General features: G+C 43.1%; 1 protein-coding gene across 3 annotated transcripts in view; it reads right to left on the reverse strand.

Annotated features, from left to right (window-relative positions):
* The window catches only part of OXR1 (oxidation resistance 1), a 314,279-nt gene that overhangs the window by 58,097 nt on the left and 241,451 nt on the right, over positions 1–14,731 (reverse strand). For 2 of the 3 annotated variants that reach the window (XM_048507665.1, XM_048507664.1), the window contains exon 5: positions 869–951. In XM_048507665.1, the coding sequence (XP_048363622.1) occupies positions 869–951 (83 nt within the window). Of the gene's footprint in view, positions 1–868; positions 952–11,742; positions 12,017–14,731 lie in introns of those variants that run through there. The other variant, XM_048507667.1, reaches the window with a different exon arrangement.

The following is a 14,731-nucleotide window of genomic DNA, read 5'->3' on the forward strand; positions in this document are numbered from 1 at the left end:
TGCTCTGCTCAGTTTTTCCTGGAACTCTTAGCCAATGAAAGCAAACTGGCAGCACAACTTCGAAGTAGAAAGTAGTAAATGTTAGATATCTACAAAAATATCTCTTATGCACATAGCAGTACATCTGGCATTTATCCTATTTAATAAGTTCAGAATATGGGTTTTATTTCAACACATTTCAAAACCCACAGTAACTGATTTACAATTGTACAAATTTAAATTTATTTATTTACAGACCTGGTTATATAGACGATATGGTAACAAAACATTTCTCACTTCAGTTTCCCCTAGTAACCAGAAACACAAAAAGCTGACTGCGGCACTGTTTGAGGGTCATTTGAAGAACGTTAACAGTTAAGGAAAGGCTCCATTTTCAGATAGTGCTGAGAAAAACAGAGCTATGCTCTGAAGTGGCAATAGATCAACAGAAATTACCAGAAGAGGAAAAGTATTTTTTTAAGGCATTACTAACATCATTTTCACCTGCATTCAGTGGTCCATCAGCAATGCTAAAAGCTTCAGAGGCAGTAAGGAGATTCTGAAAATCTGTTTTTGCTTCTGGAAGCAAAATAATCCGTGCCTCAATAAGAATGCTCTCTTGACTTACAATTTTATTTACAGCTTGCATAACATCCAAAGGAATACTGGAGACCCCAACTCTACCTTTTTGGCATTATTTTACATCAATCCTGAAAAGAAACTCAAAATAGTATACCTGTCAATGTAAGGTGATGAACTGAGACCAGAGCTACAGACTGAACAAGCAAAAGGTAACACGGCTCATTCTTTTTCTTAGTTTTTAGAACACTAAAGCTTTTTGAGTATAAAACACTATTCTTGTATAGTATATAGCTAAACAGTAACTTACTGTGTATTCAATGGTCCCCTTAGGCTTTTGAAAAGACATCCGCCTCCCATCTTTCTTGTCTAGGGGTTTCTTCTGGCCAGTATCTGAAAAAAATTGAGGTAAGGCATGTGTTACATTCATTTTTCTCTCCCCTCTCAGGACTGTCACAGGCTGCTGACTACAGCCCTGTGGGCAGACATCTAATTCACCAGTTGCACAGCTCTCAGAGTCACAGGGAATTCACTGCTGCTTTAAGGATTTGACTAGTATTAATAGTTCCTACAACTGGGAATATATACAAGTACCTGCAAACATCCCAGGGGGTTTTTAACTCACAAATCACTGGAGAGGGAAGGTTTGCAAAGGACAAGGTTCAGTTTGTACAATTTTTCATTATGTTTCAATTTTTCACATATTCAATATGTACAATTTTTCAATTGCTGCAGAAATAAATATAAGAACATCTTTTTGGTATGCCAGTTCACCATCTCACTTAATATTTTGCAGGATTCAGAATTAACTATACATTTGTATGGACCTACCATCTACACAAAAGTACAAATTTAGAAATATGTATTTAAGAAGATTCTTTCTATATCCTTCTTCCTGTACTCACTCCATACCACCCAACTGTCCTTCTGCTGACTGCATTCTCCAATTCATTCCACAAATATAAGCAAATTCATGATCGAAGCAGATTCAATGGTAAATGGATGTACAAATAGGCTTTTTAAAAAATGGCTCACATTCTTCTCTTTCCCTTCTCCAATTTACAGAACAAATAGTTCATCTCATGCTAGATCTGGGAATAAGCACGCTAGGGGGAAACAAAGCAAGCATATGCCGTCTGTGAGAAATACATGGTAAAAATGTGTTTGAGCAACACACAATAAAGAAGAGGCTGATATTTGCCATTCAAACACTTCCTATTGGGTAGAGGCTCAATTTAAGCTCAGGGCAAATTAGCGAACACAGACCCACAAGCTGAGCTGGGAAAGTAACTGAAGGAAGATGAAACTTCCACAGAATCCTGCTGTCCCATCACAGAGTCCTGTTGCACCTTTAAAGACTAACATTTATTTCAATATGAGCATCTGTGATCAATAATCACACTTCTTCAGATAGATACATTACATTACAGAGAGGCCTGCGTTAAACTTTGATGCCCACTATCTTGAAAGTATTTAAAAATATGAAAAGATTGCCCCAAAGCTTAAGGAAATGTAAGAATTACAGCCCTGTCCGGGTGTGTGTGTGTGTGTGTGTGTGTGTGTGTATCCGCTGGTGGGAGTGATGAATGACCACGCCAGGAGATTTGCCCTCCCCAGAGCAGCTGCCCTGATGAATGGTGAATCTGCTGGCATGCGGCCGCAGCCTCCCTCCCTGCTGGTGGGACACAGCACTGGATGCAGCACCAGCATCCCTGTCCTCCCACTGATGTCATAGCAGGAGCATGGCTGGAGAGGAGCCAACATTAGTCGGCTCCCTCTCAGCCACTGCCCACATTGTTCCGAATGCCCCGCCTTAAGACTTACATACCTAAATAAGTTCATTAAGCCCAATGGGGGCTTTCAGGTGGCAGGGAGGCTTTTTTGCCTTTTGCACCCCATGCCACTGGGAAGCCTCCATGGGAGAGGCGGGCTGGTGCAGCTGTGGCTGGGCGCCTGGCCCATTGGATGGGGCTATTTTGGATATCTTGGCACTTTGCAACAACTGTGTGTGTGCAAAGTGCTGACAAGTCAAGGACCAAAGGGGGCTTCCAAGGTGGTTTGTCATTGTCTTCCTCTGAAGTCTCGCAACCAAGTATTGACCCTGTTTAGCTTCTGAGATCTGAGACTGGGTTATACCATGTCACCTTCTCTCCCTTGCTACAATTACCTTTCTGTTTATATGAGACCTGGAACCTACTGCTAATAAATCACTTGACCCTGTTAATGTTTGAAAAATATTTTTATAAATATGACAATTCCAAATAAATGTCTGGGCAACTAGGCACTTGCTGCATCTCTATTACTGCCCCCATATCGAAAGAAATTTTTTTTTTCACAGAATATCCAAGTTTTAATTACAGGATACAGCAAGGTAGAGACTGTTCACCAGAGACAGGTTCTAAAGGCAATGTCATATTTTTTTTTAAAAAAAAGGAGTAGGAATTTGGAGGAGAAATTTGGATTTATACCCCACTTTTCAACTGTAAGGAGAATCAAAGTGGCTTACCATCACCTTCCCTTCCTCTACTCACAACAGATACCTTGTGAAGTAGGTGGGGCTGAGTTCTGAGAGAACTATGACTAGTCCAAGGTCACCCAGCAGACTTCACTTGCAAGAGCAGGGAAACAAATCTGGCTTACTAGATTAGAGTCCACTGCTCACAAGGAGGAGTGGGGAATTAAACCTGGTTCTTCAGATTAATCACTACACTATGCTGGCTCTCGATTACTATATTCCAACAACGCAAGAAGGCATTTCCTTTCCATATAGTTTACTCGAACTGACCCTACTTGCTTATTTTTATTGCTGGTTTTATCTACATGCACTCTTTTAAAGTTGATTTTTAATTGATGAAGACTCTAACTGGGCTGAAAGGGGGCATGCAAATGTTTCATATAAATAAGTGAAGATTTCATCCATCTGATTAAAATGTCCACAGGCACATTGTTCCCTGCTATCTAGCTCAGTCAAATGGTACAGGTTTCACACTGTCTCCAATAATTTTTCTTCATGCCTCCAAAACATCCACAGATTAGTTGTTATCCAAAGGATAAGTGTTATCTGATTCAATTATGGGAAACTGGTGATGGGGGGGAAAAGAGCCTTAGTCACTGTGCCTTAAAAATGAAAAACAAAATACCTCCCCCCATTATGGTAATTAAAGAGATTTTCTCCAAAGATGAAATATTATCCAGCACAATTGTAGGCAGCTGAGATGATTAAATAAAGAAAGTGCCTTAGAGTGACAGGAGGACTTTTAAGAGAATCAAATACAGTTTGGAAAATCCTTTGCTGTCTACCTGTTACATAGCTGAAATCACATAAAATAAACTAGCAGCAAAGTCCATTGCAGGGGAGATGTAATAGGCCCTAGGAAAGGGTGGAAGAGGAAGAATCTCCCCTTTTAGTGGGGCCATATCCGCTCCCAGAGTGATGAGTGCCACTTACCTAGTTCTTGGTCTGTGACTTGGTGGTGGAGAGTTGTGACTTGGGGTGGGGGGAAGATGGTGGACTGGGGTAGGAGGGAATGGAGTGACTTTGGCGGGGGCAGGTTGGAAAGGTAAGGGTTCTGGTGGGAGAGGGTGGCAAGGTGAGGGTTGGGGTGGGGAAAGGGTTGAAAGGGAAGGCTTGGAGTGGTAAGAAGGTTGAAGAGTAGGGGTGGGGGAGTGTTGGAAGGTGATATTTCGGGTGTGGGAAGGGTTGGAATGGTGGGAGGATGGTAAGGTGCAGGGAAGGCTGGGAGAGGGTGGTAAGGTGTGGGTAGGGGTGGTGGGAAGGTTTTGAAGATATGGGTAGGGGTGGTGGAGGGTGGTAAGGTGAGGTTTGGGATGGTGTTGGGTGGGGGAAAATGCCAGACCTTCTGAAGGCCCAATATTGGTCGCGGGGAAGGTGCCGGGGGGGGGGGGAGAAATGTCGGGCCTTCTGCAGGCCCGGTGTTGGGGGGGAAGATGAGGGGGAAACACTGGGCCTTCTGCAGGCCCAGCGTTGGTCGGGGGGGTGAGAGGAAGGTGGGGGGGAGGAACATGGGGCCATCTGCAGGCCCAGCATTACTTTGGAGGGTGGGGGGAAGGTGGGGGGAGTGCCAGCCTTACAGCTTCTGGGGTGGAGGGAGATGGAAGGGCTTAAGGGGTCCCCACCAGAAGCCCTCCACTTTTGTGAGTCCTGCTCCCCCATTGGTGGAGGGTTTGTTGTCAGGACATTTGATTGCTTAGCCTTTTATTGTTTAGGATGTTTAATTTGCTCCAGTGCCTTTTGTATAATGGGTAATATAATTTTGTATAATTGGTAATATTCTGCAAGGTGTTTGAAGATCAAGCCAATGCTATAAGTCCTTTGCTGTACAAGACATCCAAGAGGCAGGGTGGTCCAGTATTGATCCTTGGCCATACCTCTTATCTGTACAGATTAGTGCCATGACATTATTTTCAGGCTCGCAGTTTTTTTTTAAAAAAGGAATAATACTTATATTGAGTTGTAAATGTGAAGAATTAGATTAATCAAAACAGAAACGTGCACAAACCAGTGAAACAGGACTTACCAGTCACACAATGCTGTGTTTAATGTGCTAGTTCATTGCTGGAGTGCTTGTTAATACTTTTAACTCACACAGTTTTAACACACAAGATTAAATATACATTTTCCACAGCCATGGAACAAGTTTGCTCTGCCATGTGAGAAATCCATTCCAACAAGCAGCTTTTCCTGATATTAAAAAAATACCAATCTTGTGGGCAAACAAACCATGAGTGCAGCAGTTTCTTTAAGTGCAACTCTGCAAACATGTATAAAGATAAGAACACTGATTTTCAAAGGTCCCTGTGAGAGGTAGGGTTGCCAACAAGCCTGGAGAAAAAACATGTTCTTTTAATACACACTTAATGTTCATGGAGGTAAAAAGCATTAAAGAGACATGATCCTCCATGCAGCTGGCAGTCTTAGTGAGAGGTAGCAATGGAGGTGATGTTGAACAGGAACTGTTTCTTAAGTTTGCTTCCCAGCAGGATTTGCCCTGGCTTCATTTCTTTCAAGAGCAGAAGTGAGTGCAATGGAAGCAGGGTTTGGTACCCCTCAATTGCTCAGCACCTACCAACCTCACAGCTCCTTCTTTATATGCAGTTTAATGAGAAAGGGATGCTACTATCATATCTACTGCCACACTATAGGCTACAATAGTCTTTAGTAAATAGACCACACTATGATATAGTGAAATTACAAAAAGCTATAAGCAGAGGACACAATAACACAGGGAAAAGGGGTACTCAGTTTAACCAAAACCTTCTCCAAATCAGATGGGGACAGTACTGATCCCTAACCACACTGCAGCAAACCATTCACGCACCAACAAAAAGGAAAGTAAGAAGCCATAACAACACTCTACCACAAATCCACATTAACCTCAAAAACAGCAGGCTCAAAAACAGCATTGATAAGTTTCACTTGAAGGTAATGCGATCTTTGTAACCTATTTACAGGAAACTAAAACAAAATATCAAGGCCTTTTCGCCTTCTTTAGAAACTCACCTGCTGCAGAATGAGGCAGCCAAACGCACTTCAGAACAGGGTGAAGAAAAGAATACCACTTCCAAATCCTTCCCACAGAAGTTCCACCAAAAACTAAATGTTCACATAGAAGGGAAACACTCTAACATATCATTTGCCCTGATGCACCACACTCCCATTTCGCCAGAAGCTGTTCCACCAGAAGAAAGAATTTAAAATGTTGTCGAAGGCTTTCACGGCCGGATTCAATTGGTTGTGGTGGGTTTTCTGGGCTGTGTGGCCATGGTCTGGTGGATTTTGTTCCTAATGTTTCACCTGCATCTGTGGCTGGCATCTTCCCTCTGTGATACACCTCTGAAAATGCCAGCCACAGATGCAGGTGAAACATTAGGAACAAGATCCATCAGACCATGGCCATACAGCCTGGAAAACCTACCACAACCAATTAAAAATGTTATTCTACCAGTTCATTCCACTACATCAAGCAATAAGGGTTCAACTCTTCCTGAAACATAAATGACATCAATATAGCAATTGCTAGGAGGTTGACATAAACTGAAGCCTTCACCCACTTTGCAGAAGCTAGCTCTTTTTCTGAAGCAGGGAGCATCTGTGTTAATGACAAGTCTGTCTTTCCATTATATAGACACCAAGAATATCCAGAGTTACAGGAATCTAAAAACACAGCGCTTTGATTAGACACAGTATAAATTTTTGCACATACTGTAAAATTTATTTTACCTTTAGTTCAATGGACTGCATTTGTGGTGTTCTAGTTAATCTATCTTATATATTAAATTTAAATTAACTTATGGGAAAACATACTCAGGTTAAATCCAGAAGTGGGCGCCATTTTAACTACACAAGTTAAATCTGTGGAGGTCTCTTTCTACAGGCCTCAGCAATATCCTTTCCTGATGTGTATGGGGGGTGGAGGGGTGGGGATGGGGGGGTGTCACAACCCAAAAGTGCTATTTTTATTCCTGTTCAGTTAGAACAAGTCTTAGATAAAGATAACAATTTGTTTTTCTAAAAAAAAAAATTGGTGGCATAGTAATAGGATCCAAGACAATCCAAGTCTCTGTAATGATGCTCCTAGTTGAGTTGGGAACAAAAAGAGTATTGCCAGTTTTACCAGGATGCAATGCAGTCATCAAGCCCTTGTCCTCTAGTTTAGTAACAACTTCAGCATCTCTCAATCCAACCTGCAGCTATGCCAGTCCTCTATTACACTCTCAATGAGTAAATCTGGGACTCTACAGTTGCTTGAACAACACATCCATTTCTAATGCTTTTTTCTTAAATGCTTGAAGTTCTGTTATACACCATTGTGAAACTGTTAAACACCACTGTTATACACCATCGTTATACACCTTTGTATTGATTACTGTGAACAGTTCTACCACAATGATCATGCCTCAAGTGTAGTGTGATGTGCATCAGGGAATGGACAAAAGAATGTTGCTGTATCACAATGACTGGAAGTCCTAATAATATATTCACTTCATTTCTATCCTAGAAGAAGAATTTAGATTTATACCCCACCTTTCTTTCCTGTAAGGAGACTCAAGGTAGCCTACAAGCTCCTTTCCTTTCCTCTTTCCACAACAGACACTTTGTGAGGTAGGTGGGGCTGAGAGAGTTACAAAGAACTGTGACTAGCCCAAGGTTACCCAGCAGGAATGTAGGAGTGCAGAAACACATCTGGTTCACCAGATAAGCCTCTGACACTCAGGTGGAGGAGTGGGGAATCAAACCCAGTTCTCCAGATTAGAATCCACCTGCTCTTAACCACTACACCACGCTGGCTCTCTGCAAGGCTGCATACATCATTCTCCTTTCCTCCACTTTATCATTACAACAACTTTGTGAGGAAGGTTCTGTTAAGAATGGATGACAGGTGCAAAGTCACTCTGCAGGCTTCCATGGCTGAGTGGGGATTTGAACATGACTTTCCCAGATTCCAGTCCGACAACACACCACACTGGCTCATGTACTGGTCTAGAAACTTTCTGAAGCCTCTGGAGAACAATAACCTCCAGACGCAAGGAACAGCAGGAACATGACTTGGAGCTGGTTTTGCAAGAACAAATGGTGTGGAGGAATAGCATTGAGTCCCATAAACCAGAAAAAGACTGAAACCTGGAATGAATTGAAGCAAGGTAACTGAGACCAGTTTGAAGGCACTACTCTCCACCACACAGAAATGTTCTAAGCAACGCACTAATTGGTGTTTTGCCAACATGCATGCGTGCTTTAGTGAATGTGGGCTTGTTCATGGCCATACTATTAGTTTTCAAAATGGTCATATACGGACTACTGATATGGCAAAGCACTTATCACTACTATAAGTAAGCATAAAAAGCTGATTTGTAAGTTAACAAACTCTGCATTGACCAGAGTGCAAGCAAAATCATCCGGCTGAGATCTTGGACAGACCATGAAACTATTTTTCCTGCATGCATGTCTTCAGCGTAAAAAGTTTCTACTGCACAGCATCCTTGACGAATAATTTTAAGTGCTCTAAATTCTTGTGTCAAATACTGCACAGAGAAAATTACCAGGAGAGATTTGAAGGAAATGAAAGAGGCAGTTACATAAATGTTCCAACAAGCAAAAAGGACAGAGAGGAAGAAACAGTATATCTGTTTGGGGGAACAGAAGACTTTTGAAAGGTTGATGGTGATAATATTAGGAGAGTAAAAGGAACACAGAAATGGGATTAGAGATGAGCAGGCTTGGGATATCACCAGGAGAATTCAAGGTAAAAAGTGTCCTGTGGACTTTCTTCTCCAGATGTTTCCTAGAGGGAAATTTGAGAACACAATGAAAAATCCCAGAGATATTTTCCCTTTTGAAATGCATGGAACACTTTTGAGAAAAAGCTTTACTCACTCAAAATACTTTCTAAAATGTATACAGTATGAAGATTTTAATATATGATAACCTACAGAGTACTAGATACAATCACAGAGCTGAAAGAGGTCATATAGTCCAACCCCCTGCTCAATACAGAATCAGTATCCAACTGCTGCTTAAAGATTGCCAATGAGGGGGAGCTCACTGCCTCCTAGGGAGCCTATACCACTTACTGAACTATCATCACTATATTATTTCCTAATGTTCAGCTAATACCATCCCTCCCGTAATTTATACTTATTATTGAAGGTCCTATCCTCTGCTGCCAACAGGAACAACTTCTGGTCCTCCTTAAAGAGCCTCTTTAAACAGCCTTAAAGACAGCAATCATGTTCCCCTTCAAGCTCCTCTTTTCCAGATTGAACATTCCTAGGTCCCTCAGATTTTTCTTGTAGTTTCCTCTCCAGGACCCTGGAGACCAGTGTAACACTAATTCCTGGGTACACCGTAGGTATATACTAAGTGCATATTGTTCAAAATGTGACAAATTTTATCTAGTTAGTACAATGTAGAGTTGTGTACCTGACGATAACTGAAACAATCAGTTGCTTTGATCCCACAGATCCATTAGTGGAATAAAAACTTCAGAAACCACTGTTTTCAATGTAGAGTTTAAGTCAATATTTGAATTTGCTGATAGTCCTTAGCAAACACACTTCCTACAGTCAAAAATATGCCCAAATAATACATCTATTTCTGGGGGGGGGGGGGGTATTTTACCTACTTCTCTTATGGCAAAACTAATACATTGGGAGCTCGTCCAAATATCAAACAGGAAAAAATCCTATTAAATATTTTTCTACTGAGGTCAATGACTCCTACATACACATGATCAGATTCCTCCTGTGTGCCACATGGTATTAGCTTGTGTGTACCCTGATTTTCATTTATGCAGAAGAAACATACCCAAAAACAATCACAAAAGAAAGAGAGAGAGAAGGAGAAGCAGGAGATTATGAGAACTTGTGGTATATCCTGTCTGAATCAAAGTGTCCTTTTATCTCATTCGGCTGGAATTACAGAAGCACTCTTACATGGGAAAATTCCACACCACCAAAACATCCTGAATATTACTTCCTCACAGTTTAAGGAGATGAAGCACTGCAGATTCAACATCCTGATGTATTCTGAACAAGATATGGAAAACATGGTTTTCATCACCACTTAAAACAGCAGGAAAGATCTCTACTATCCTCTTTTTAATTGAAGACATTAGTGAAATGTCATGCTAGTGGAGCCAAACAAATCTGTCATCTTGCTCTAGTAATATTCCATCCGCTTCAAAAATACTGTGCAGTTAATTTTCTCCCAATCTGACTCTCTCACTGGCTGGCATCTTCAGAGGTGTATCACAAAGAAAAGTCTGTTTCACACTGTGTCTAGTGAGAAGGAAAGTTTAGTGGGGTACATTGTCCATGTCCCAGGATGGGGAACCAATCAGTAAGTGTTGGGTGCAATTTGCTAGACACAGTGTGAAACAGACTTTTCTCTGTGATACACCTCTGAAGGTGCCAGGCACAGATGCAGGAATAAGATCTACCAGACCACGGCCACACAGCCTGGAAAACCCACCACAACCAGTTGAATTTGGCCGTGAAAGCCTTTGACAAACAAAAGGCAAATTTGTGAACAGCTGAGGAGAGATTAAAGCAGGGCAAGGGAAGAGAATATGGGAGTTTACAGAACGTGGGAAAGGGTGTAATACTGGGAGGGTAAACACAAGAGAAAATTATGTGTCCCCCACAAGTTCTTGTAAGTGCTGTACTATGCGAGTCAGCCCACACAACTGCACCATTGGGGAGCTGAAGACATAAGGACAGAAAAAGTTGGCTTTGCTGCTTGGTAAGCAGAAAAAGGAGAGGCTATGGAGACCTTCAGGGGTGAGGGGAAAAACGAAATAGTGGGGGAAGGGAAAATGACATGCACCCCACAAATCCCACGTGTAGATGATATTCTGCAATGAACTTGTAGCTGAGATCCAATATATGATTAAAAGGACATGCTATTTTTAAATCATGTTGCTTGATGACAGGGGTGGGGGTTCTGACCAGCACAACCACGCGAGGGTGGAAAGAGCAGAAGTAATTGTCTCCTCAACGGAAGGAACCCAAACCGAACTGTGAAGTTTCAGTGTCAAGCCGCCTTTAACAATTTCCTCTCATTAAGCTCCTCTCTCGCTTCCTTGTATCTATCCCCCACCCCCTCTAAAAAAGGGAGCATTTGCCATGCAATCCTACGCAGCTATTTTAGTCTCAGCCCACTGTACTAACTCCGCAGGGGAGCGTGCACGGTTAGGAGGGTCACAAAAGGGATAAGAGGTGAAAGACGTTTAGGGCAAAGTGGCCACACTGCTAACTACTTCAACTGCCACCCCGCCTCATGCAATGCCCCAAAAATGGCGCAGGCAGATTCCAGCAACAAGTCTCCTCTTTTTAAGAAAAGTTTCCTCAGTTTAAGAAAGCAACGACACTGCGGGCTGTAACGCTAATTATGGCTGCCGTGCGAGAGAGAGAGAGAGAGAAGCAAATGCATTTCCCCAACGCGAGCAGAAGTGGTTCCAGTTTAGCGCCCCACAGCAAGAGCCTGCAAGAGGCGTGCAAGGGCAGCCGAACACTGCGGGAAAGGGCGGGACGTGTTGTCAAATGGAACACATTTAAAGAAATCAATGCGCGTCTCCTGTATTAACCCCGTCGTCCCACAGCTCCTGTGGAGCCCCACGCTTAAAAAAGAAAGCCCCCCTAAACGCATTTCTCCCACCCCCATACCTAATGGGGGCGTCGCCTTGGGCTCCCCCTCGTGGAGCGAGTCCTGGAAGCGGACCTGGCGGACGCTCCCCGCGCCGGGCACGGCTTCCCACAGGCGGCTGGCAGTGCCCCTCAGCAAGCGGCCGCCCTTGCCCGTGAAGGTGGTAAAGTACTCCATGTGGGGGGCGCGACGACGACCCCTTTCCCGTGAGGGAAGCTCTCGGGGGCTGCGAGGCCCGAAGGCAGGCGCTCCGTGAGGCGTTTCGCTGGCTCAAAACTTGCGCAAAAGTTTGTGGCCGGCTCCGCCTCAAGGACCTGGCTGTTAAAGGGAGCGCGCCTCACACTGGCGGGGAGGGAGGATGACGGAAGGGATTGAATCATTTAATTCAGTTTGATTTAATGATGGGGTTCGCTGCCACAAGGTGTGTCAAGAGTATCGGCTCAGAGGTTTGTTCATGCGCGGTGGGGAGGTCAGTACTACTGTGAGGGTCGCAAGTTTTGCTTCAGGGGTCTGCAGCCTGCGGCTCTCCAGATGTTCATGGACTACAATTCCCATCAGCCCCTGCCAGCATGGCCAATTGGCATGGCAGGGGCTGATGGGATTTGTAGTCCACGAACAACTGGAGAGCCGCAGGTTGCAGACCTTTAGCTTACATTGAAGCAAGCCAGCCCTTCACAGAGGTGGCAGATTTGATAATAGGTGTTATTTAGAAGATGGGGCCTGAAATTTTTAAGAAGCAATATATTACTAAGGGGAAGTGGGGGGGTAAAGTCAGTACAGGAATGCTCTGTTTGTGTGTGAGATTTGAAATTTGCAGAGGACATCAGTGTCCATAGGTTGCACAGAAAAGATCACGGTGGCATAGCAACATGGCACCAAGCTGTGGATATGAGTCACGAGAAACAGAATCCCACAAAGTCGGCTGTTAAATTGTAAATCATTGACTGAACCGTACATGGAAAATACCGGCCAAGCAATTTGTAGCAAAACAAACAAAACCCACTAAAGTTTGCTCCAGCCTTGGTCTCCTAGATAAAGTGGTCTCTAATCACTTTACCTTTCTGGCTGTCCCTTTATGGCATGCCCCCACCTGCGACAGCATTTGCAGGGACGGTGACACAAATATGGGGGCCAGGCTGTCTTCCAGGTTGGGCGCTGCCGAGGTCCGCAGTGCTCCCAACCTCCCAATCTGCCCATCCTGTCAACATAAGTGCCTCTTACACTAGCAGAGAGGGCAAACATGCCTGCGCAACCTGCGCCAGCTCCAACAACCCATTCACCACCACCACCACACACACACCCTGGTTGGATTGGGCTGCCTGGTTGGTAAGTAAATAAATAAATAAGCCTCTGCTATACAAGATACATTTTAAACTGGATTATGCAAGGCTCTTCTTTATCTTGTATTTTTTAAAAAAATATTCCACTAAAAAGCCAACCTGCACACACCTAAAGAAAATAAAATCTTATTCAAAACATCCAACTGACAACAATATTTCCATGCCTTTTGCTATGCTATAGATAAAGCTAAAACAGTTAAAATAATGCTGGCAAGGCAATTGCTAAGTTATATAACAAGGTGAAAGGAAGTTCAAACCCGTCTATGCCAAGAAACCTATCCTGGACAATCACGTTTTTCTCACATGGGCCTTGAACGGCAGGCCCTTTTTGGTTTCAAACAGTCTTTCTTTGTTGGATCTTGTTTTAAGAGTCAGTGTGGTGCAGTGGATAAGAGCAGTAGACTCTAATCTGGAGAACCGGGTTTGATTTCCCCTCCTCCACGTGAACGGAGTACTCTTATCTGGTGAGCTGGATGTTTCCTTGCTCCTCCACAAGAAGTCTGCTGGGTGACTTTGCACTCATTACAGTTCTTCAGAGCTTCAGAGCTCCCTCCGCCCCACCTACCTCACAAAGTGTCTGTTGTGGGGAGAGGAAGGGAAAAGGAGCTACGTTGATCTCCTCACAGGAGAGAAAGACGTGGTATAGATCTAAACTCTTCTTCTTAAACTGGCTTCTCTGTGTAACATCACCACCGCTCCACTACCACCTTTGTATTATAAATATAAAAGCATCAGTCTAAAAGCATAGACTTCTTCAGTGCATCCAATGAAGTCAGCTCTGACTCATAAATGTTTACACTGAAATAAATGTGGTTAGTCATTAAGATGCCATGGGACTTCTGGTTTATTTGTCTCCTTTTGTTTTCAGATACTACCTTGATAAGAATTTTTTTTTAAAAAAAACACCAGGTGGGTAAGTGCCTTCCACCTTTCGTAGTAGCATTAAAAGGAGAACCCAGGTTTAAAAACCAATTTTCTTTCCCATTATGCCATTTTTCATCCTGCACATATCTATTGCCATCAGTTTTGGTTGAATTAAGATGGTTTTCCATTTTTTCCCTCAGATAAAAATGTTCAAAGTCAAAAAGACTAAGTGAACACAAAATTTTCCTAGAGTGTGAACATAAATTAATAGAGATTAAAGGTAGGAAAAGGTAGAACCATAGAATGGCACGAGGTAGTGACCCAAAACTGCTTTAGGAGCAAATAAAGTGCCAATAAAAATAAGTGCTAATTGCAGCAGAGGCTGCTGGGCAAAATGACAGGAGATACTGGCAAGATTTCTGAGAATTCGAGTTGCACGACTGGCTGCCACTCTAGTCATGGCCCTCTTTTGAGGCATCCTTGCCAACTTCCTCTGATATTCTCAGCCTCCAGGTAATAAGGTTTCCACCTCTGGGTTGGGAAATTCCTAGAAGTTTGGGGACAGAGCTTGAGGGGAGCAGGGTCTGGGAAGACAGGGAGCTCAGCAAGGTTTAAAGCCATTGAGTCCAGCCTCCAAAGCATCCATTTTCTTCAAAGGAACTGATATCTACAGACAAGTTGTAATTCTGTGAGAAAAGAGCAGCCTGATTCCTTCTCAGATTCCACACTTAGGAGTCATTATTGATACCTGAAAGAACATGTTGTTTCTTCCAGAGAACAAGGTGATCAAGATCTCCAATCTGGC

The sequence above is a fragment of the Sphaerodactylus townsendi genome, linkage group LG09, assembly GCF_021028975.2.
Source record: "Sphaerodactylus townsendi isolate TG3544 linkage group LG09, MPM_Stown_v2.3, whole genome shotgun sequence".
NCBI lineage: Eukaryota > Metazoa > Chordata > Lepidosauria > Squamata > Sphaerodactylidae > Sphaerodactylus > Sphaerodactylus townsendi.